The 22,142-nt window shown below is 35.7% G+C and overlaps 1 protein-coding gene across 10 annotated transcripts in view; it reads left to right on the forward strand.

Annotated features, from left to right (window-relative positions):
- Positions 1-22,142, forward strand: part of CYRIA (CYFIP related Rac1 interactor A) — a 57,256-nt gene that overhangs the window by 22,990 nt on the left and 12,124 nt on the right. For 5 of the 10 annotated variants that reach the window (XR_012628003.1, XM_074861530.1, XM_074861529.1 and 2 more), the window contains one exon: positions 14,241-14,320. The exons of 1 other annotated variant lie outside the window; for it this stretch is intronic. Coding sequence is in view for 7 of the 9 variants with exons in the window: in XM_074861528.1 (XP_074717629.1) it covers positions 14,241-14,320 (80 nt within the window). In the remaining 2 variants the exon portion in view is untranslated. Of the gene's footprint in view, positions 1-13,972; positions 14,053-14,240; positions 14,321-19,465; positions 19,580-22,142 lie in introns of those variants that run through there. 4 more of the 10 variants (XM_074861535.1, XM_074861534.1, XM_074861531.1 and 1 more) reach the window with 3 other exon arrangements.

The following is a 22,142-nucleotide window of genomic DNA, read 5'->3' on the forward strand; positions in this document are numbered from 1 at the left end:
TTCACCTTCGTTAGCACAACTTGCTGACTTCCTTCCTCAGCTGCAGTTCTTCCTACACTCAGAGGTCAGAAAAGAGCAAGATCAACAAGCCACACATCTGGCTGTCTCTCTTTCCAACTGGAACAAAGAAACAATTTTTTTAATGGCTTTTTGAGTTAATTGTAAACAATTTGGTTTTGGAGTCGCTGACATGCAGCAAATGTTTGTCGTAGGCGGATGTAGGGAAAAAGGACTATGTCCTAATGCAATTCCTCTGTGGCCAGCAAAGGGAAAAAAATCACTTAAAAAAGGGAATGTCTTGATCCTTGTAGCATTGAAGTATGCTCAGAATTTTGAATGCATTTCAGAAGCTTAAAATATATGCTTTGATGAGACAAAGACAAATGTAGTTGCTCATGAAATTTTCCTATACTCTTGTATACAGTAATAATTATTTTTTCCCCTTTATTTTCAGTAGCCATTTACGTACAAACAAACGGACAGTGATAAAAGACCAGAGATAAACAATAGGAGTAAGAGGGGGAAAAAACTATTTTAAAATGAGAATCCTGTTCTAATACTTTTTTCTTGTATTTATACTGTTCCTAAATGCTTTTCTCCAGTAAACGTTTCTCAAAAAAACTATATTTACAGTCATTAATCCTTAAGTAACATTTTGAAAACTAATCCTTAAATAATTAGTGAAACATAGTACTTATTTTCCCAATTATTGTAACTTTTTTAATACCCTCTAGCATCAGGTAGCATCAGTTTATCTAATATATTGTTTTTTAAAAAAAATAATAAAAGTAAGCATCAAGTGTGACTTTTGGTACTTTCCCACTTCACAACACGAAATATTAGAATTGTTGATATACAGCACTTCTGAAACCCCAGCTACTTTTAAAATGCTTTATTATACCTTTTTGTGTCTAATTTGAGTTTGCATCATGCCAATATTTTGGTTACTTTGTTTAATATATCTGTCATGATGGTTTTATTTCTAACCTAACCATCCTGCTAAATATCTGCAAATGTCTTGATGTGAAAAGTAAATTGGTAATGCTGGCTTACTAATACATTTGACTATTTGGAGTGATATCTGAATTTGTGACAAACCTGAATAAAATGGCTCATCCAAAGAAAGTGTTTTCCATCAATTTGTTTGTAGGAGGTAAAATGATTATTTTTTTGTCAAATTTAGGTGTTTGAGTTGATAATGCCACTTAGTGGATAACAGCCTTAACTGCAGCCTTTTTTCAAAACCAAATCAGGTGGCAGATATCTTGATTTATATCAGAGCTTTCCTCCTGCCTAGAGTATGCTGATCATAGCAGGTTTTTAAAGAACCTTTTTTTATCAACCATGTTTTAGGAAGTCTATGATAGCAAATTCAGTTTCTGAATGAAGTGTATTAAAATATAGGAATAATTTATTACAGAATTTTAAACTTCTTATAGGAAAATAAGGATCTTTTTTGCATGTTTAATTTGATTGGAAAGATAAAACAACAGCCTTGGTCGTCTTGAACTGGTTCTTTAGGTTAATGAAATTTAATAGTTAGTATGATGATGATTTTGGTGGTTTAGGTAATGCTTCGTTTTAGCCCTTATGGTTGGAAGATTGGTGTCTGGAGAAACTGACCTAGAACAAGCCGATTCTTCAAGAATTGAATTGAAGAGGACCTGAGTGAAAGTAGTGCCTTTTCATGGAAGACAGTGTGAAGGGGCATATGCAAAATGGGAGGATAGGACTGGGCTGGGTCCTGCTTTAGTTGGACTTTTGTAGACTTCAAATAATTCTGCTTTGGAAGATCAGAAAGGTGAGATTAGACGCCAGATATCTTTTCTGTCACTGTCATTTACAATTATTACTTTTAAATATATTCTTTTCATAAAGACTCTTCTTTGCTAAGTAGTTTGGATGGTAGTATTAATAACTTGGTGTATTTGATATACAATTTAAATACTTAAAAAATCAAACTTCTTAATCTGAGACCAATGTATATATACATGTATAGAATTTATATTGTGTATATATGTATATTTTTTCGAATATCAGTGTGTTAAAAAAAATCCATTCTGTAATGAAAGAATACTATCCTCTGCAATTTAGTGGCTTTTTTATGGAAAATATTTTTTGCACTGTTGGAGCATATATTGATTTAGGTCTTTCCATTCCTTTTCAGTCTTTTACACTGTGTTCTTTGAACTTTTTTTTTCCCTAAGTAAATTTCCATTATTTCCCATCAACCCTGATAATCTTCAATCACTGTGCATTTTTTTACTTAATCTCTCAGGCTTTTCTGAAATTTTCCGTTATGCTGGTTTTATTAGTAAGTCAGCTGAATAAATTACAACTAAAATAATGATTGGCTCAGAGGAGAAGGAAGAAAACGTAATTCAATTTCCAGGCATGTTTCAGTGCTGGATTACAGTCTGGTTGCATTAATGATGAAGATTGAAAGACAATACAAAGACTTTTGTTGGTTTAACTAACAATATTTTTCAGATAATCTCTATCTTCCATTTGTTTATCATGAAATTGGGAATAATTGAGGGTTTTTTCTGCCTTACCCCATCCTTCAGAGAACTCACATCATCTAAATCATGAGCTAAGAGGAACCCAGGTTTTATGATTCCATTCGTGCTGAAATCAAGCAGGCGTTCTTCCTCCCTGTATCTCTGTACACAGTGCTGTTGTACAACTGCTTTTGTCTTGGAATAGCTGGACTAGATGGCTTTGAGTGAGCAAACAGAAAGCTTTGATTAAAGAAATTATGTAATCTCGATTTTGTTACAGTTTTAATGTTGATGTATCTTTTTTTTTCCTGTAACGAGCAACTAATTCTCAGTTCTCAGCTAAACGTGCTCATTAGCAACTCTCTGTGTACGTGTTGCCTTTACAAGGGTGCATTTCTTTTACATGTGGCTTATGTCACCTCTAAGTGTGAATGGAGAGTTAGTTACAATTGAAAATGAAACAAGGTTCTTAGATTGTTTTTATGCAAAAAAAAGCCTTCCGTCTTTTCTATAGTTCCCATTTCTCTAAAAGGCACGATTTACCTTTCAAACAGGAGTATGCAGCAAAGGCAATTAGAAATTCTTGGATGTAACTAGCTACCTCCATTTTGGATTGCCGATAACTGGCATTTTAAAATTAGCGTATCTCATCCCATGTATCTGGTTTTTAGTCAGAGACTTAAAAAGAAAAAGCCAGATTTCTTCTTTCTCAACTTTTCTCTGCTTCTTAACTTCAAAAGAAGTAACGCTAATCGAAACTTCTTGAATAAGTATAGATAAAAATGGTATTTCTGTTCACATGGAGAAAACAGGACTGCTGCCAGGGGCTGATGTAGCATGTGTTAGATGCTGGGCTGGGATGCCCTGCTAAGAACACTCACCAGCCTTGGGGCTTCACTCCCTGCTAAGCCTGATCACCCATATGCTGTTTAACATTCAAGTTGAAATGACAGTTTTCATAATTTTAGATGCAGTCACAGTTACTTTAGATTAAAATTCTGAGTTTCAGTGGGAAGAAAGGGAAAACAATATATTTTTTTTTTAATATTGGTACTTGTTCTGCAACATGGTTATTAAAATATTACCTAGATTAGTTTGGGTTTAGTTTGAAAAGTGAGAGTAGAGGAGAAAGTCATCCACTGATACAGGAGCTGCAGTCCCTGCAGAAATTCAGTTTGATGTATACATCTCCTGCAGAAGTAAGTTAGCACTGATAACTGAGTGCACATACAAGCTAACGATGAGATCTAGCCGTGGCCTTTTACTGAGGCGTAAAGGTAGTGAGCATCTCAGGTGCATTAAGCAGTTTTTATCGGGAGCACTTTTTCCTCTGCTTTGTGCCAGAAGGTCTGGCTTGCTCTTTGGTGGCCCAGCGGCGGTGCCCAGGGCCAGTGTGGCAGCCTCGCCCTGCCCCAGCCGTGCGGAGTGCACACACGTCTGAGGGCTGCTCTGCCAGATTGACGTGTCTCCCTCAAAGGAAATCCACCCAGCAGCATTGTAGGGTTGACAAAACAACTGTACATTGTCCACTTCTGTGCATATGTTTAACTTTGCTCACATGGTTGAACAAAGCGCTGTTTTCTTTGTATAATGGGCCTCTATAGGCTTGTGCATCTTGTACTGGGGGAGGGAGCAAACTGTGTCATAAATGGGCTTCTGATTAATCACTATCCAAATTTCTCAATTAGCTAAAATAGATTTTATAGCAAAGTAGGAGCAGGATATAAAGTTACTACTATGCATCGATTTTATTGTCTTAATAAAAAGTTATTGTGCAGATTTCATTGCTAAATTAGGAATAGCTTCCAGTAGTGATTTGAATTAATTACTGCAGAGCCTGTCAGGGTCAGTATGTTATTTTAATTTTCATTTACACTTACAAGAAATCTAATTTTTAATGAAAAGCATGGTTTTAGTTCAGGACCATCCACAGTACTCTTTCCTTATTTGTCATCTTGGGCAAATAGCAGACTTGTTAATATACCAAAAAAAGTTGCAGTGGTTTTTAGCAGCTCATGTTGGGGCACAAAAGCTTGTTTGGCGTTCTGTGTAAGTAAAAGACATTATTTGAAAATAGATTTACTAGGGAATGTGCTTTTTAAAGTATTAGGCACAATGCAAAATTAAGAATCTCTTTATGTTTACATAATTAAGAGGGCCAGTGTGCTTGCCTGTTAATTAAATGCAATTTTCAAGGCAGACTATTTTGCAGAAAAATGCCATGGACCAAATCTGCCCCTGTATGTTTTAAAGAATTGAGTGTCTAATGTGAAAGAATAGGAGTTAATAGTATCAGAACGGATTGAAAAATGACACTGAGCTAATTAAGAAAAAAGGAAGAGTTTTATTGGAATTGATACTTTTCTGTAACTCCTGCATAATTACAGATTAGACTAGACTTTTGGAGAGTCTAGTTGTTCTTGTTCAACATTTAGTTTCCTCGTCCCTTAACTTGACTATGAGAGCAATCTTTGAAGAATTCTGGAGTTTAGAAACTTTTTTACCCACTTCACGTTTTATTCATAGTTCAGGATAATGATTACTTTTTTTTTCCTGTTTACTTTCTGATTAACAGTCAATCTGCATTTGTGGGATTGATTTGGTTTTTTGCCTTGAGTATTTTACATTTGTATTTACTGAATTTCTTCTGGATAGTATCTCCAGTTTATCAAAGTGATTTTGAATTATGATCCTATTTTTCAGAATATTTTAATTCCCTTCTAGCTTAGTGCATGTTTTAAAAGGGTATTTTCTTCTTCTCTGTCAGTCACTAATTAAAAGTATTGAAGAAAACCAGATCCATACAACAGATACCAGATACCATTTCAAACTACCATCCTCTTTTTTGCCAGTAAACCACTGACGAATACTTTTTCGGATTTTCAGTGTTGCACCAAATTTATGGTATTTTCTCTTTTCTCATCTCCAGTCATTTGTCAAAGCTCCATCCTTTATATATTTCTTTATTTCCTTCAGTTCTTCCATATGCTTATACAGACATATTGATTTCCAAGTCTCCCATTTTTGTCTATTTTGTCCACTGGAATAAACTGTTTATTTTCTTACCTGTTAAGTTTCCTGCAATCCCTTACCCCTTAAATCAACTTTCCAAGAGACCTATTCTTCCAGATATCTGAGATTACTGAAACTGCTTTTTTGAAATCACGGTCTTTAGTTTCTGTTTTCTCCTTGTTTTTAGTAACCTCTGTTGTTTTTCATTAATTTCTCTTGTATTTCTATCCTTATATTCAGTTAATTTTCCCCATACATATCCAACAAATCTAAAATAGCTATTCCTCTGGCAAACTCCTCTGTGTTCTAGACAGAACATTTATCACTCCAGGAGCTTGTACAGATACATGGTTAATGAACCCTCCTGAAGCTTCTTGCCTCCATAGTTCAGCAAAACCTTCTTTACAGTTCAGCAAAACCTTCTTGCCTTTCTTGGCATTAGGTGGTCTCTCAGAATGCTGTCTTGGGATGATACCTGTTTTTTCCTCCTTTATTCTCACCCAGAGACTGATAGGAAGTTTTTCTTTTATCTTTTTCTGAAATTTTAAATTTTAAAAAAAAGTATATATTATCCTTCAGTCTATTTACAGTGGTTTTTTGAATCATTTTCTTTTCCTAGTGAAACTCTTGCTATTTCCATAAACAGCATCATAACACAAATTGGTCAGCAAGTTTTCTTGTTTTGTGTAATGAGATATTAAATAAGACCACTATTGCACAAATGGAAATATTAAACTAATAGCAACTAATCCCTACAAAGATCTACATTTCATCTTTAATTCCTCAAATCTTGAGCTATTGATACATATAGTAAGCCACAGCTATCTTAACTCCAATAATGTCAATGTTTCTTTGATCAGGATTAATTGTCTGCTTAGTATTTTAGGATATTGTTTGACTTCTCTCCCCTCTTCCAGATAAGAATACTTGTAAAGATTGCTTCAGATCCATATCTTATTGATTATTGCTCTCCAAATCAGAAATACAAATTTAGTTGGCAAGATTCACTATGTCCTACATACTGACACTTTCAGAGCAGATCACTAGCAAATATGCAATGAGAAATCTAGACACTGTAGGATTTATGTCTGGCTTGACTGAGATTACATGTGCTGTTTTGGCACTTATGTATTTAAAAAAGTAGTAAAATAGATAAAGAACAAAGTTAACATGTAAAGACTTATTCCCATTATCAGCTGGCACAAGAAATACTTTGAAAACAAAATCACTCTGAGGAAAGTCTTTACCATAGTTGCATGAAGAACTAGAATATGAGTTTTCATCTTGTTTTATGCAGACACTTGTACTGGATTTTCTATGAGCATAGTCCAAAATATTCTGTATGGCATAGTCAGAAGTCTGAATAATGGACAGTTATCAACAGACAGAAAGGAGCAGCAACATTTTCTTCTGTTTCTGGTTTTTCATCTGAGAGTCCTGTTTCTGATTCTGTATAGAAAAATGTATATGATCAATAATAGATTTTTCTCTCATCATATCCAAAAACATTGAAAGCAGATACCTTTTCAAATGTCCAAATCCTTAGATTTCCAAAACTGAGTGTGTTGTAAGGTGGTTTATTTCCTTTTCCATTATGATTTTGGTGAGAGAAGGCAAGGAGAAGGAGATTTTAAGCATAATAGGACAATGTGGCTGCTCTTCAAGTTTGGAAGAACTAAGCCATACTCCACCTGGAAGAAAATGAAGTGGTTTTGTTTTGAAGGAAGAAACACTTGAACTAGCCAAGCCTGTTCTGTTTCTGTTAAAGGCATCTTTCTCCTCTCTCAGTTTGGTAAACATTAGTATCCTGCTTTGCTTACCTGACAGTGTCAGTTGACAGAGGCTCCGTTTATTGTGTACGGGGAATTGTGTCCCTGTTTTGTGTATGAGCATCTGTGCATGCGATGCTGTATTCAAACTAGGCTACTGTAGTTACTATACACTCAGGTGGAAGGATCAAAGTGCAACAGTGTTTTCTTCATTTCAGATATAATTTTATTCTAATTACTTAACTGGCTTCCATTCTACATTTTCTGCTGGGGTTTGGGTTTTGGGTTTTTTTATTATGACCTATGAATCAGAATCCAGATAATTTGGTTGCCTGGTTTCCATCCTTTCATGATGGCTCTTCTAACATTATGTACTTTGAAAAAATACAGGAGTTCTGTTCAAAGTATGTTCAGGTGTGAGAGTTGGCATATAGAAAAATCCCTCCCTTGAGTAAGTTACAAGTTCATCTGAGGTAATCCTTTTTTTTTTTTTTTTTCCCCCCTTTTGATTTTAGTGAAACTACAAGCCAAGCTCTTTAATCCTTGGGGCTACGGGTACAAATACTGTTGGCTAGCTCTTTTAACATTTTATGTTTAGTGAAAAATGTATTTGTCATTACAAACCATTTATTAACTCCCTTTGACTTGCCTCACCTTTTTTTATGGTTTAAATTGTGTCCTGCAATCTGCATATCAGTTAACAGCAAAACCTCTTGGCTTGAAGTGTTGCTTATCTAGGAATTGTAATAAAATAATTGTTCAAAGCAGGAATGATTCTTTTATCTTAGGTTACTTTCACCTTGAGCAACTTTCTTCTCTTATTCCACCTTCACGTTTTTACATCTGGGTTTTGGGTTTGAGTTTTGATGGGGGGGGGGGGGTTATCTGTTTATGCTTCACCTGTGTAAGGAATGTATGGCACTGTTTTTTCTTTGCTTGTGTGTGTAGGTTGCTTCTTGGTGCATCTTGTTATGTGAGTATGTTACTTACATTGTGAAAATCTTATAAATACAGTATTTAGAGGCCAACACTGAGGATCATTTGATTATTTTTTTCTGGAAAATGAATATAACTATCCCTCTGAAAAGAACTTCAGTGTGTTTTACCCTTATCTGTGCCTTGCTAGAGAATACTGTAGGTACTTTACTGTGAAATATCTTTGGGGTTTTTTTGCAGTTAGCATCTCATACACAAATGTATGACTATTTTTATGTGGGTTTTTTCTTTAATATAACAATACGGTCTTATGCTTATTTCTAAAGTAAAGTTCATAGAGGAATAATACCACTTTTCAAAATTAACATGTATCTGCACAACTGAGACTATTAAACATAAGTTGTTACATTTCTCTTCATCAGTGCAACTATGGTTTATAAAATTTAAACATTTACCAGTAGAACAACTGAAGATAATGATACCATGTCCATTAAAATATTCTTAACTGTAATAAAATTGGAGAGATGATTAAAAAAAACCCCTACTGTGGAGTTTGATGGGGATAACTGTAAGGTGTTGTATAGAAACAAGACTAATGAATTGCCAAAATGCAGGAAAGAAAGCAATGTGTAAAATGAAACTATGCAAATAACATTTGAGGGATGTGTAAAGCACAGTTTTCTGCAAGACACAATTCCTTCGTGATATTTGGCACCATGCTGGGATGCATTTGGAGCACTATACCTAGAGTTGAGTCACCCACTGGAATTTAGTCCCCTTGGAGAGATTTCTGAGAAGGGCAGTGACACTGGTCAGTTACAATAAAAGATGAACTATAATGATTGAGCTTAAAGAGCTTTTTGAAGAGCTTTAAGAATAGTTTAGACAAACATCTCTGCAGAGTGACAGAGCTGCTGCCATTCCTGGTTTGGGATCTGAATAACCCCACCCCTAACTCCCAATGATTTTACAGCATTGCAGTCAACATAAATCAAAATGCTTCCTTGACTATTCCTGAGTCCAGCACTGTGCTTTTCACAGCAATAATATTCCCAGTTTCTAACTTATGATAAAGTCTGTTCTGTTGCCTGAGCCTTGCAGAAGTCCGTTCAGGTGCTGATGGTGAAAGGGAGAAGTAGGGACATGCGTGTGGGGCACCCATGTGCAAGAGTACCTTCACTTTGTGTGTGACTCCAAGCACTGCAACATTACCGTTTTCTTGGATCTAATTTTACACAAGTATTTCCAGAGATTAGGTGGTTTTAATATGTTTATTGGACAGAAAATATAAAAATATGGATAGTAGAGTTGGCAAATGCAATTAAAAGTGATCTTTTATATCTTCCTTACTCTCCCAAACAAAAAACAGTGAGCAATACAGGGTTTCCTTCAGAAGGCAGACTAGATTATCGTTCTTAAGCAACTTCTGCAGTTCCTTAATAGAATAAAACCATTTTCTGAGTCTTGCCCTTCTGCTATTTCCTTACAAGCACTCAGCAAGCTTTATAGGTGAATATCACAATGATTTGGAATCATGCTTTTGATCTGAGAGGTCTTGAGTTCAGATGCTGGTGTTTTTTGAAACAACAGTTAATTATTCATGCAGTAAGGTCAGTACCACTGCTTTAATGACACTAACATGCTTAGTACAGTACACTTCCTTCAGACTGCAGACTGGATGCCTGTCTCTACCCATGTAGATATGCTATTAGGAGTTATCTTTCCTAATCATTCATCACAACTCTGCCGGAACTTGGGAGCCTCTGTTTCTCCTGAAACTCCCGATGGAGCTGCCCATGAGAACACTCCCAGCCCACTTCGTTATGATCATCTGAATTAATTTAAGCAATAGGTATTTGCTGATCCAGCTCATTCTGACAAAAGCCTTTTAGACTATGTTTATGTTAGCAGGCAAATTTAGGAAGTAGTATCTGACAAAGGAGCACTGATGAGCAGCAAAGGGTTGATTGAGGTGGTGGATGCCTCCTTTTTCACTAACATGAGTTTTAAATGCTTTGTCTGTTTGTTATACCTTCAGTGTTGCTACAGTGCTGCTGATGGTTTTGAGTTAGTCCTGTAAAGGAAGAAGAAATAAATTAGCACTTCTCTAGCAGTTTATATAGTACTGTAGCTATCATTTTAAAATAATACGAAACCCCACACTTCAAAGTTATGTAATTGCTTAAAACAGTGTGTAAACAAAGATTTTTAACGAAGAGTTAAATAACATGATACTTAGCTTTGGGCATGCAGTATTTAGTTGATAATACTCAGTTTGTGAATATTTACTAAATTTTCAAAACTGGATTTCAGCATATAATAAATATATATTTCAGTATATTTTCAGTATACGTATATAAAATCCATGGCAGATTTGAAGGGTTGCATTTTGATATGTTTGGGGGAGTAATATTTTGTTTATCACAATTCAAAAATAAACTGATTGGTTTAATGGGGGAGAAGGAATTTACTTTCCCATCCTAGGTAATGCCTCTAGAATGTCAAAACTAAATTAATGAAATTTTAGGAACAAAGTGATATGTTAAAAAACCAGCATGTGTTATTTTGTTCAAAGCTCAACATTTTAATATATGGCACTGGATAATGGTTTAAAACTGCAAAATGCTAAATGTACCTTCTTGTTCATATATATGTCTGTGTGCCACTAATTAAATGTTGAGCATCAAAAATGAGCTTTAAACTGTCAACAGTAGCTTAGAACATATTTTCTATATGCTTATGTAATATCTTAGGATAAGCTTTAATGGTTCAGAAAACAGTAGAGAACACGAAAATGCAAACATCATTGTCATGTCAACATATTTATACAGCATACTGTTAAAAGTTGGAATTTTAAGAGATTTGGACCTAAAGAGAAGCTGCTATCATTTAGGAGTGCTGCAACAGCAGTATTTTTATATATGCATTGAGTCTCATTTCAACATTTAAACTGATTTTACAGTAAGTAAAATGCTTTCCAGTTTAATGAAATGGAATTTTATGCTCTTAAGTTAAACCTTTCTGATTTGCTTCTGTGCATCAGCTGTTTATTTGCATTTCTGTTGCAACCACAGTATATATACTGACCTGTTCAGAATTTATGTAATTAGTTACTTTGAAGTCTCATTTAAAATTATCCTAGAAGTGACTTGCATTTCCTGAGGTTTGGAATACATTGTTAGAGTTTTCAGTGAAAGACAGTTTGGAAAATCTGGGAAGCAGCAAGCTATACAAAATAAAATAATTCAGTTTGGGGCAAGGAATTATGTTTATTAGTACTTCCATTAAGGGGAAGGTTGCCCTTCTAATACGGAGTTAAAATCTTAGCGTTGAATGATAAGTTATAGTTTAAAATGAAAGTTTCTTGGAACTAGATCTTGCTTTTAGTTTTGGTTTTTGGGAAACCATAAAGAAATTGTTTCAAATCATGAAGAAGTAAAGCATGTGTAGAAGCTGCCTGAAACATATCTTCTAGATGTTGATGTTCAGTATCACTATTTTTTGTGTTGATGTACATTGGAAATAGATGGTGTCAAACCAGTGCCTTCAAGATCGTTGGAAGATGCAGACTGACCATGAAAATGGGTATGAAGTTTGTGCAAGGCTCTTGTTTCATACTTGTGACCTAAATAGCTGAATCAGTTTTCACACAGGGATTGAAGGAGAAGTGAATAAAATGAAAAACAAGCTAGGAAACATAGTAAAAGTTCATGAAAAATACTCAGAAATCTCCAGAGCCATGATGTGCTATACTTCTGTAAGAGGGATCAGAAACCAGAGCTTGGGCACATGGGCTTAAGCTACTCAGTTCAAATGAGGGAGCATATCCTCAGGTCTTGGCAAAAAGGCTTCCTCTCTGTTTGAAGCATGCTGTCAGCTAAACCAGTCTCTGGATGCAGTGCTAACTTTGGCAGTAGAAGAAATGGTTGGATACTCTCTGAAGATTGAAGGCAATGAGGTAAGATACAGCTTAAAAAGTGAAGAATCCAAACTGAGTCAGTAATATAGATTGTGATAGTATTTCATAATAATATAAACTGTTTCTTTCAAGGTTATGAAAAGGAAAATAAGTGTATGCACGTTATCTTGTCCCTCTTACCTGATGCTGATTAAATGTATTATACCAGTGTGATAAAAATGTTAAATTGTTGAAGATGGAAGTTTTAATGCTGTATAAAATCTATTTTGTTCTGTTTACATGTTTTTCCCCTTCATAGTCTACTCGGAAAGTCAGACTCAGGTCATACAGTGCAGATCTTGTTCTGAAAGCAAAACTGTAAATTTTTTCCCTGCATACAAGTGGGTGTAACTTTATGAATAACGGAGAACGTTTCTTCATGTTGCGATATTGTATATGCAAGATGTTGTTAATTGTAAAGGGCTTGACAGTCTGCTCACTGGATTTGTTCTGGAGAGAAAATTTTGAAGAAGTATTTAATGCAAAACAAAGCCATTTGTCTAACACAAAGCTGGTTTACATGAAGCTGCGTGCTCAGAACAGATTATTGATTAAATTTATATCATTTTGTGGAATGACTATGGCTGCTTTGGAATCTCCAAGCCTTCCATTACCTTCCTAGGTTTTCCTGCTATAGAAATACATCGCTTATATGCATATAGAAATTAGGGTTGATAGTACTTTTTTTTCTGTAATGCTGAAAAAAACTTTGTGTCCTCATGTGGAATGTCAGCCATGTACATGCTTAGAATAATTGGTGGTCTGATTTCTTAAGTGGGAAAAGAGTTAAACTGAAAAATAGATGAGCATCAGATGTGAGCCCCAAGAGCTGTGGTTTAGAGTACTGAGAATATTTATCTTTGAGGCAAAAATCAGTTATCAATCTGAGTTTTAAATCAAAATTACATTTTTCTACATCCCTCCAGGCAGACCTCTTTATCCTTATATGCGCTTTTCATGGTTTCCTCAGAAGAGAGAAAAAGTAAAAGTTTGAAGTTTGCCCAAGAAAGCTATACTTTTACATAAGTTTTAGAATAATGTATCTTCTTAAGGACTTTACAGGCAAAAAACTTTTCTTCAAATCTCCTTCCTTCTTCTCTTCCATAGAGACTTGCTTTTTTGAGAATTGTTCACTTTTCCTTTTGGAAGTTTTTCATAACTTGAAATGCAAAGGCTTCCAAGATGATAAAAGATAGGAATAACGGATAAAAAGATAGAGTTTGAACTGCTGATGCTTTTTTTTTCCCAAAAATGCATATATACATTTTTAAAAATTAAAAAGAGTAAGCATTTTAGCTTTTCTTTATGATAGATTTTTATAGTAATATTTTGTAAAACCTTACTGATTAGAAACAATTTTTTTTCCTTAAGAGTTATTTTCATGAAATAACATGGATTTATGCTAAAGAATCCAAACCAAGGTTTAAGACCTCATTTTTAACTCTGGAATAGTATTTAGTAATCTTGAGTCCAGCAATTTAGAGGATTTACAAATACAGATATAGTTCTGAGTTTGTTTCTCTTGTTAAGTAAATTCATAAATACCTGTTTGTACTCTGTGATGTTATACTGATGTTTAAACTCTGATTTGTTGAATACAGTTATTTGTGTATTTATCCAAGGTCTTACTCTCTCTGACCCCACGCCTAAATATCACAGAATTGACCATCAAAATGTTTCTCATGGTCCAGAACTCGCAAAAATGTTTAATATATGATGTAGACTGTGTCAAGCCCTTAGTTGTAGTATTCTAAGTTTACGTATATAACTGTTTATGATTTTGTTGCATTTACTAGGTTTGCTGGGATGGGTAATCTTCTTAAGGTCCTTACCAGGGAAATTGAAAACTATCCACATTTTTTCCTGGATTTTGAAAGTAAGTTCAAACAATTACAAGACAATGAGAGAATCTTTTCCCTGACTTAACAACGATCTGAGGAAAAACTTTTAAAATCTGATTGCTTGCAGTGTGTATTTTCCAGCACAACCAATCTGTCCAAGTCCTTATCTCTAAAATAATTTGTTCACTCAGGACTCCTTTTCTCTTCCTTTTCTATTTTTCAGGAACCAAATGGGAAATCTTTTAAAAGTTCTCACTTGCACAGAGCTTGATCAGGGGCCAAATTTTTTCCTTGACTTTGAAAGTGAGCAAAGCTTCTTGCCTGGCTTGCCTTCTTTGCTTATTATTTCCTAATAAACTGCATGCGCTTACGCATCATAAAGCAATTGAAAAGGGATTTGCAAACAAATCAAATTACACTTGAGTTGAATATTGCTTTTTGATAATTATAAAGATATACAAAATTACTTAAATTCATTCTGAGCGGAAAAGGGGGGCAGAAAGATAGATATGTAAGTAAAACCTTACCTTGAATTAGTTTCAAAACATTTATGAGCCATTATTAAATTTGCATGTGAATGAACTTGACCTCAGATTTCTTTAACAAATCAGGGTTAAACAAAATTTCTTTATTTCTTTGCTTCCTTGAATGGAAATATGTATTGGAAATAAACTGAAAAAATATAAGCAGTGGAGGTGGCACTATTTTTGCCTTGTTCAATGACAATTTAACTGGGATTATTTCTAAAAAGTAGTGAAGTGGTCAAAGTGTATGTGCTTGATTGCATCTCTCTTAATTGCATGGTTATCAGTTTGCAAAAAAGTGTTTCGCATTCTAATTTCCTTGTCACATCTATATCTGATTCAAAGCTACTTCACTTTTGCTGGTTACAGTTTCCCTGCATGTACTTCTAGACATTATCTTGAAAACTGGTCATCAAATCCTTAAATATGGGTTTAATCTTACTTCACTACTTACATGAAATGCTTTTTATTTAAAATGCTAACAGCGTGTGATGTTTTGTTTCTTAATATCTTTATTCTAAAAAAGAAAAACAACAGTTTTGAGATAAGCCAGTGTTTTTAAAATAACTTTGTTTTCAAGCATGGTTTAAGAGAGAATTTCAGGTGATTAGACACACATTTGATCACCTTGAAATAGTTTTCTTGAATCACTTATTCCTGAAAAAAAGTTACTGACATGATATGAGACTGTACGTGTGTATGCACTCTGAAGCCCTGGTTCAACAAGTCATTTAAAGACATACTTAAATCTCATGAAATTGTTCAAACATGCTTTCTTGGATGAGAACTAGAGTGTATGACTAACTTTGCACCTACCTTAATCTTCTCATCTAGATTTTATTTACCTTATTATGAAGAGTCAGTTTTCAATGATGAAAAGAAGTTAATTGGGTAGTTTGGATTTAGGAGAAGGTACTGTGAGCCATGTATCCCTTTTTGTCTTCTATCTATATCATTTGTGAATTTTATTGTAAACCCAGGATGTCAAACCTTTATCCAAACCACCACATAATTTTTTTCTATCAGACTTTTGAAGGCGCTCTGTGTGGCTTTGCCAAGCTATTACAAAGGTTTTCAGCTGCTCTGAGCTTTCAGGTTTAATCAGCCCCATCATGTCCTGGATGGTAAGAAAGTACTCCTGTCCCAGGCTGCAGCCATGGCAGGAAACAGGTGGCCTGGCAGTGGGAAGCCTTGGTGGAGCAGAGGTGGTGGTGAGAGGGGAAAATATCTGTTCTATTGCCTTTGCAGCAAAGGTGGGTTTTTTCATCAAAGTGCAGAGACAAGAACTGAACAGGGTGAAGCACCCTCTCCCATGGGAGGTAACCAGTGGTTAGTGCAAGCACATGGGCATGCTAGTCAGGCACACCTACCTGAGAGGAACAAAACTGTCATCTCCAAATTTCAGTGAGTTTGATGCTCCTGAGCAAAAAGTTAAAATGTTTTACTTGTAAAATAGTCCTGGAGGTTTTTATGGCACAAAATCTGTTTTGTGTCAAAGGGATGTGACTGAAGATGTCTGTAGTTGCATGCTTTGGTCTCCTTTAATTAGCCATCATACAGTGTAAAAGGACACTCTTAATGGATGTAGATAAGAGCCTGCTTGCGTGCTTGCTCTGGATGTGTGACTTTCTGTGGCCTGAGTTTTCAGTTTGAGTTCATGGACGAAAATGGTCACTGCAGTTGGCCATTCAGAGGATAAGGGGTGTGTTGAGGTGATGTGTTTACTGTATTTCATTATTTGCATCAGTATATTGCTTTCTAGTTTTTGTGCCGTTTTCATTAGCCATAAGCTGAAATCTCAAAGTAAATCTGTCAGCACTAACTTCTGAAATGTTTTGGATACTCCTGCCCTCATATTTTTTTTGCTGCTCTTCATTTGGTATGTATTGTACCTGAAAGGAGAGTGCTGTGACATACTTCTTCCTGCTACATGTACAATGTACCAAGACAAATATTGCTTGAAAAAACAAACAGCCTTTTTCTTCATATGCAGGAGTAGAACAGATGCAATCTGTTATCCTGCCTCAAAAACTGGAAGCTTTATGGACTGATGTTGATCAAAAGTAATACAAGTGTTTATATAAAGTGGGAAAAGAACATTGAGGTGTTAACTTCATTTGACCGTTGATTTAATCTGTGCTGCTCCAAAGGGGTCGTCCCATGGGTGATGCTTTGCCACATAGTCTCATATCCTTCTGCTAGAGTTAAAATGTACCAAACGCATGATTGCACCCATTGTGAATGATAGCTCTGTGGCAGAATGAACTTGCTAAGAACTACCTGTTCAAAGAAAACCCACCAAAACACCACCTTACCTCTCTTCCCTGCCTAGTGAGTACTCTTCCAGACAGGTCAGGGTGATGTAGATGATGGCATGGTTGGAAGAGCATCAGCAGTGGCACATGAATGGGAACAGAAATGCAGGAGATGATGGCAAGCATTTGTACAGATTTAGGTATCTTAGGTTAGTCGTGAAGCTACAAAGTAAGGTCAGCGTAACAGGTTTTTATTTCATTGTTTTCCCTTATTATCCTTAATTAATACATATTTTATAGGCAATGTGTTATAAGGATGTTCTGTGCAACAAAAATGAGTTTATTTTCTTGTGAATTGTTCTCTAGGGCAGAATTATGTTTTGATGAAAAATTTGATGAGGACGATCTTGTGTTGCATCTTTTGAAAAATTCCGTTATGGGTTTTTGTTTGGTTTTGAGTATACTTAATTACAAGCTGCTTTTTAGCAGTTGCATGCTCACTTTTCCCTTACATATTTTTCACCAACCTGATTTTTTCATTTTTAGCCTTAGTCCGTCCAGTGCATCTCTTCCATGCAATTTTTGAGGTCTGGAAAAATGGGCAGGTAGAAACAGGAACACTTAGAAAAATTAAGTTTTCTCACCTACTTCAAAGTTGTGGGTTTTTTCAAATTATGCCTTGTGCTATATCTGAAAGTGGGAAAGAATCATGAAAGAAGTGGGTTTCAAAATTTCACCTTCCAGCTGTTTTTTTTAATAGCTAATTTAATTTTTTCCCTTTTCCCCCCCTTTCTTGCAGCTGTCTGTATCATCAGTTGCAATTCTTATGACACTTTACTGGCATTGTTCTTCGTTCCAAACTGGGAACCAATTTTCAGAACTTGATGGTCATACTTGAAAAAACTTGAATCCAGCATTAATTTCAGTTAATGTTGTATAGCAAAAGCAGTTCTGTATGCTCTCTGGCAATCGTTTTAGAGTTAGGCAGTTACTCTGGATCTGTGCGAGGAGAAGCACTTTGAAGATCCATTCAGTCCAGCCTTGAAAGCAAACAGGGACAGATGGGAACTGTGGTATCTTCAGCGAGTGATATGGAAAAGAGTGTTCTGTGCAGGTGAAAAAGCCATTTCTTTGAGGTGAAATGCAAACTATATGCACTCAGCCAAATTGCTTTTTTAAGGTCTATTGAAAGGTTTAAGTAAAGGAAAATAATCTCTTCATTCCCAGAAAAGTGAACTGTATTGATGTTTTACACACTTGTATCTCAGTGTGGGTATTCTTAATCAAACTGCCATGTATTGGATTTGATTATATACCTCTTACTTACCTTAATTCCTTCTTAGCTCTCAACTCGAAAATAATACTAGGAAGAGTGAGTGCATGGCAAGTCTTGAGAGTCTGTGGATTTCAGGATTTTATGACCCTATAGGGTGAATTTTCTTGAAACGGATTTTGTCAGTTCAAGAACCGTTCTGTTCTTTAGATGTTGACCTTGTTTAAATTACCCACAGGTAAATGAATTCTGGGTATTTGAGGCTCTCTCCATAGCAGCTTACGGTGCTCTTTTTTGCAGAAAATCTATTGTCAAATTACTGCTGCCCATAGAGGGCCTTTTTCAGGTAAAGTAACCAAATAACTCCACATGAATTCTTTGAAATAATTTGAAAGTTGAGGTAACAACAATGTGTTTTGAACCTAAAGGACTAAAGTTTATAGATTATTGGGAGGAGATGTCCTTAAGTGATACTTTCAGTCCCATCCTCTCCTCAGATACAAATACCTTTTAGAACACCAAACTCTCTAACCTTAACCAGGTTCCTTTTTTTCCTAGATGTTAGCTAGGTGGGCACATTACTGATCTTAATTTAATTCGCCTCATCCCCTAAAGAATAAAGGACACTTACTTTCTAGGATTGTCCCCATCCCCAAAAGATTAATGGAATTTTCACTTATCATTGTTCAGGTATGATTAAAAGTGTCTGTTATTAGAACATGTCTGGCACCAGAGCAACTGCCCACTTTTTGTGTAATAGGATATTAATTAATACCCTCACTCCACAGGCAGCGAGGCTGGAGATGTAATCTGTATCCAGCCTGAGGGAGGTTAAACTCTTGTCCCCCACGCGCTGCAGGGAGTGCCCTAAGCAAGAAGCTGCGGCTCAGTCAGCGAGAGGCTGTCGGCTCCATGTCCACCACAGAGCTGAAGCCTGGCACTGAGATCCCTGGCATAGCACCATGCCCATAGCAAGTATTAAAAACTTAGGGAGCTTCACTTTGTTCTAGCTGGTTTAGAAAGGATGAAATTCAAAAGCCAGTGTGGACTGGATAGGGTACTGTTTCTACCTAACACTGTTCTTTTTAATGTATGGGGTATAGCAGGTTCTGATACCCTCTAAAAAGCATTATTCATTGCAGTTGTAATGCCTTTTCTCTTTTCTAAGGACACAAACTAGCTTTTCATCTAATTTTGTCCCAGATTAGAATGGGAAAAATCATTGTCATGGTGACAAACCTGAAATAGGACTTCAGCATTATACAGTAAAATACATGTACTGCTCTCTTTTTCCACCAGTCACAAAAGCAGAGCCTGTAAGACATCTTGTTTTACACACTATTCTTTTGCTAGGCTGTTGAGGCCAGGAGATCATGATGGTTTTTTGACAAGTATGATTCCACATTCACTGAAATGCAAGCACTAACCAGCTTCAGTGGGAATCTTCTTACCCTGCAACCAGTTTGACTGAGGGTGGAATAAAGTTCTGTGCTTTTGGTCTGCATTTCAGGTACAGAAAGGGTACGTGGGTTGGAAACACTTCTTTTAGTACTGTCTTGTTATCTCTTCATGAAAATTAATTACTGGATATTGTTATACTTGATTTTGTATTGGTAAAGGCTTCACATCTATTCTTTTTATATTTAATCTTGTTCTGTGAGTACTAACGTCTTACCTACATAGCAGTTTCTGTGGTTTTTTCTAATGCACACTTTGTGAAGAATGAGGTAGATACCTTGTGCTGTTAAGATGGGGGTTTTTTTAAACAAATTTTTCTAAGAACAGAGTGATGATTCCACCTTCCCACCCTGCCATGCACCTGAAATATAATGCATCCACAAATGGATTGTAGTGGGTCCAGCTTCCCCCCCCCCCCCTTTTTTTTTTATGAAGTCTGAAGCCTCATCTGAAGCATGGAATAGACCCTGTGTAAAGATGAAAGAGAGCATTTGTTCATGAAATAGTTGAATTACCATGTCCTGGTTATTTCTGATGAAACCAATGAAATTGCATTTCTCTCCATAAATCTAAAATTTTTGCTTTCTAAATGAAAATTTGCTGGTACAATCTATATATGGAAGAGTCAAGCCTGGTCTGACTCTTGAATTAATTTGATAGAGGGTTCATTTAGTTGTCAGTTTTAGGGATCACATTAGAAACATTTGGGCAAAGGGAGGTGAAAGGGTTTCATAGTTTGTCTTATTAAAGATGCTAGCGATGAGTGCTCTAAAAACTCAGACTTGAAATGCAGTAAGTCTGGTGATTATGGTAACATTATTGAGAGGGCTTGCATTCAGTGTGTAATAGTCAGTGGCTATGGTTTTATTTATAAATGGGCTCAAATTGCTTCAGCACCTGCTGGTTCTCTGGTGGTATGGGGATAAGAGGTGAGCACTGCCAAGCAGTGGTTTCACACTGTGATTCAGGAATGGCATTTTTTTTACTCAGAACAGAGAAAATAGCTTTGGTATTGTTGGAATAGAAAACCAAGTTTAAAAGCCAAAATCTGTCCTGAAGAAGTCTGTGTTCCTTTTAGTTATTGTTGCTATTATTGTTGTTGACAGCAAGATGAAATGTTTCAAAGTGATCAATTACAGGTATTTAGCTGACCATTTTTTTCAAGATTGTCATGTAAAATCCCTTTTGAAACATGGCCATGGTTTTATCAGAACATCTGTTTGCATAACATATATATTTCATAAAATGCATGGTTTTTTAAAAAAAGCCTGAATCATCCTCCCTACCTTTATTTTCAAGCTAAACACTTTCAGCATAAATATAAACTGCTTCTGCAAATGCAAGCTAAGCCTGTTGCTCTGTAGCCTTTGCAGCTCTCTTCCTCTCCCTTCCCTTTCTTTCTCTCTTCCACCTACCTACCTTCCTTCTACTCCTACTTCCCCAGGTGCTGGGATACTACAGAAAGCTCAATGAGTTTCAAATATTCAACCTTCCCCCAACTTCCAAAAGATGAATTGGAAAAAATCTGAAAAAGACTAATGATAAAGGGTGTTACTAAAGGCCACTTTTAGGTCCTAAAGTGCTGAGCAGCCCATAGTGTTTACATTTCTATTAGGGGCTAATATTTTCTTAAAGCAAGTAAATTGTAAAAAGTAATATAGAAATACCTTGTTAACCAACCCATGCTTCAGGTGACCTGAACATGCAAATTTTACACTCATGAACTGTGCTAATAAATTACTTACTCTCTTCTGTGTCTTAATATTCACTGAAAATGTTATTTTAATTAACTCTTATTTAACTATTAAAATATAGATATGGATTTATAGGTGACTCCTACCTTCCTCCTACTCTGTTGTTCTATGGTATGTAACTGTTTAGCAAGATTACCACTTCCTTCATTAAACTTAGAAGCGTTTACTGTTGTTTCTTTATCACAAGATGACAGACCCCTCACACAGTATATACCTGAAATTTCTTGCAGCTTGGGGAAAGAACCAGTCAGGAACACTATAAAATTAATGTGATTAATAGGTCAGTTCAACAGCTGTGTCCCAGATGGAATTTTCCTGTTTGGGATAGTCTTTCCCTTCAGTGCTTAGTGGAATTTTTTAGTTACATGAAATATTTTGGATTTAAAACCCAGCTGAGTAAGCCCAGTTTATTTTTACTTTCACTTGTTCTGTCTTTTAAACAAGATTAGGGAAAACTTCCAGAATAAAAGGAAAGTCAAATCAGTATTGTTTCATGTGCCCAGTCTCATGGGACTCATGGTGACATAGGAATATAGGAAAGATTTTAAGTATTAGTTGCTTCAGAGCCACAGACATGTAAATCTCAGCTATTTGTGCCTTGTTCCTGCAAGGTCCATAGATAACTTGACACATTTAAACAAATTGTCCTAACCTGAAACGTCATGGAGAGAATGCCTACTCTTTCCATACTCTCCAAGGTGAACTGGTTCATTCATTTTTAGTGCGGGGTGGGTAAATGAATCCCATACTGATACATGGGTGGAGAGTGAGAAGACTAAATAGAAAAAGTATTTTTAATAGTTCTTGTCTATTAATAGAGAGATGTGTACAGTAGCTCTTCCTAATCAGTGAGTTTTGAAC

This window comes from Strix uralensis, chromosome 3 (genome assembly GCF_047716275.1).
Source record: "Strix uralensis isolate ZFMK-TIS-50842 chromosome 3, bStrUra1, whole genome shotgun sequence".
In the NCBI taxonomy this organism is placed as follows: domain Eukaryota; kingdom Metazoa; phylum Chordata; class Aves; order Strigiformes; family Strigidae; genus Strix; species Strix uralensis.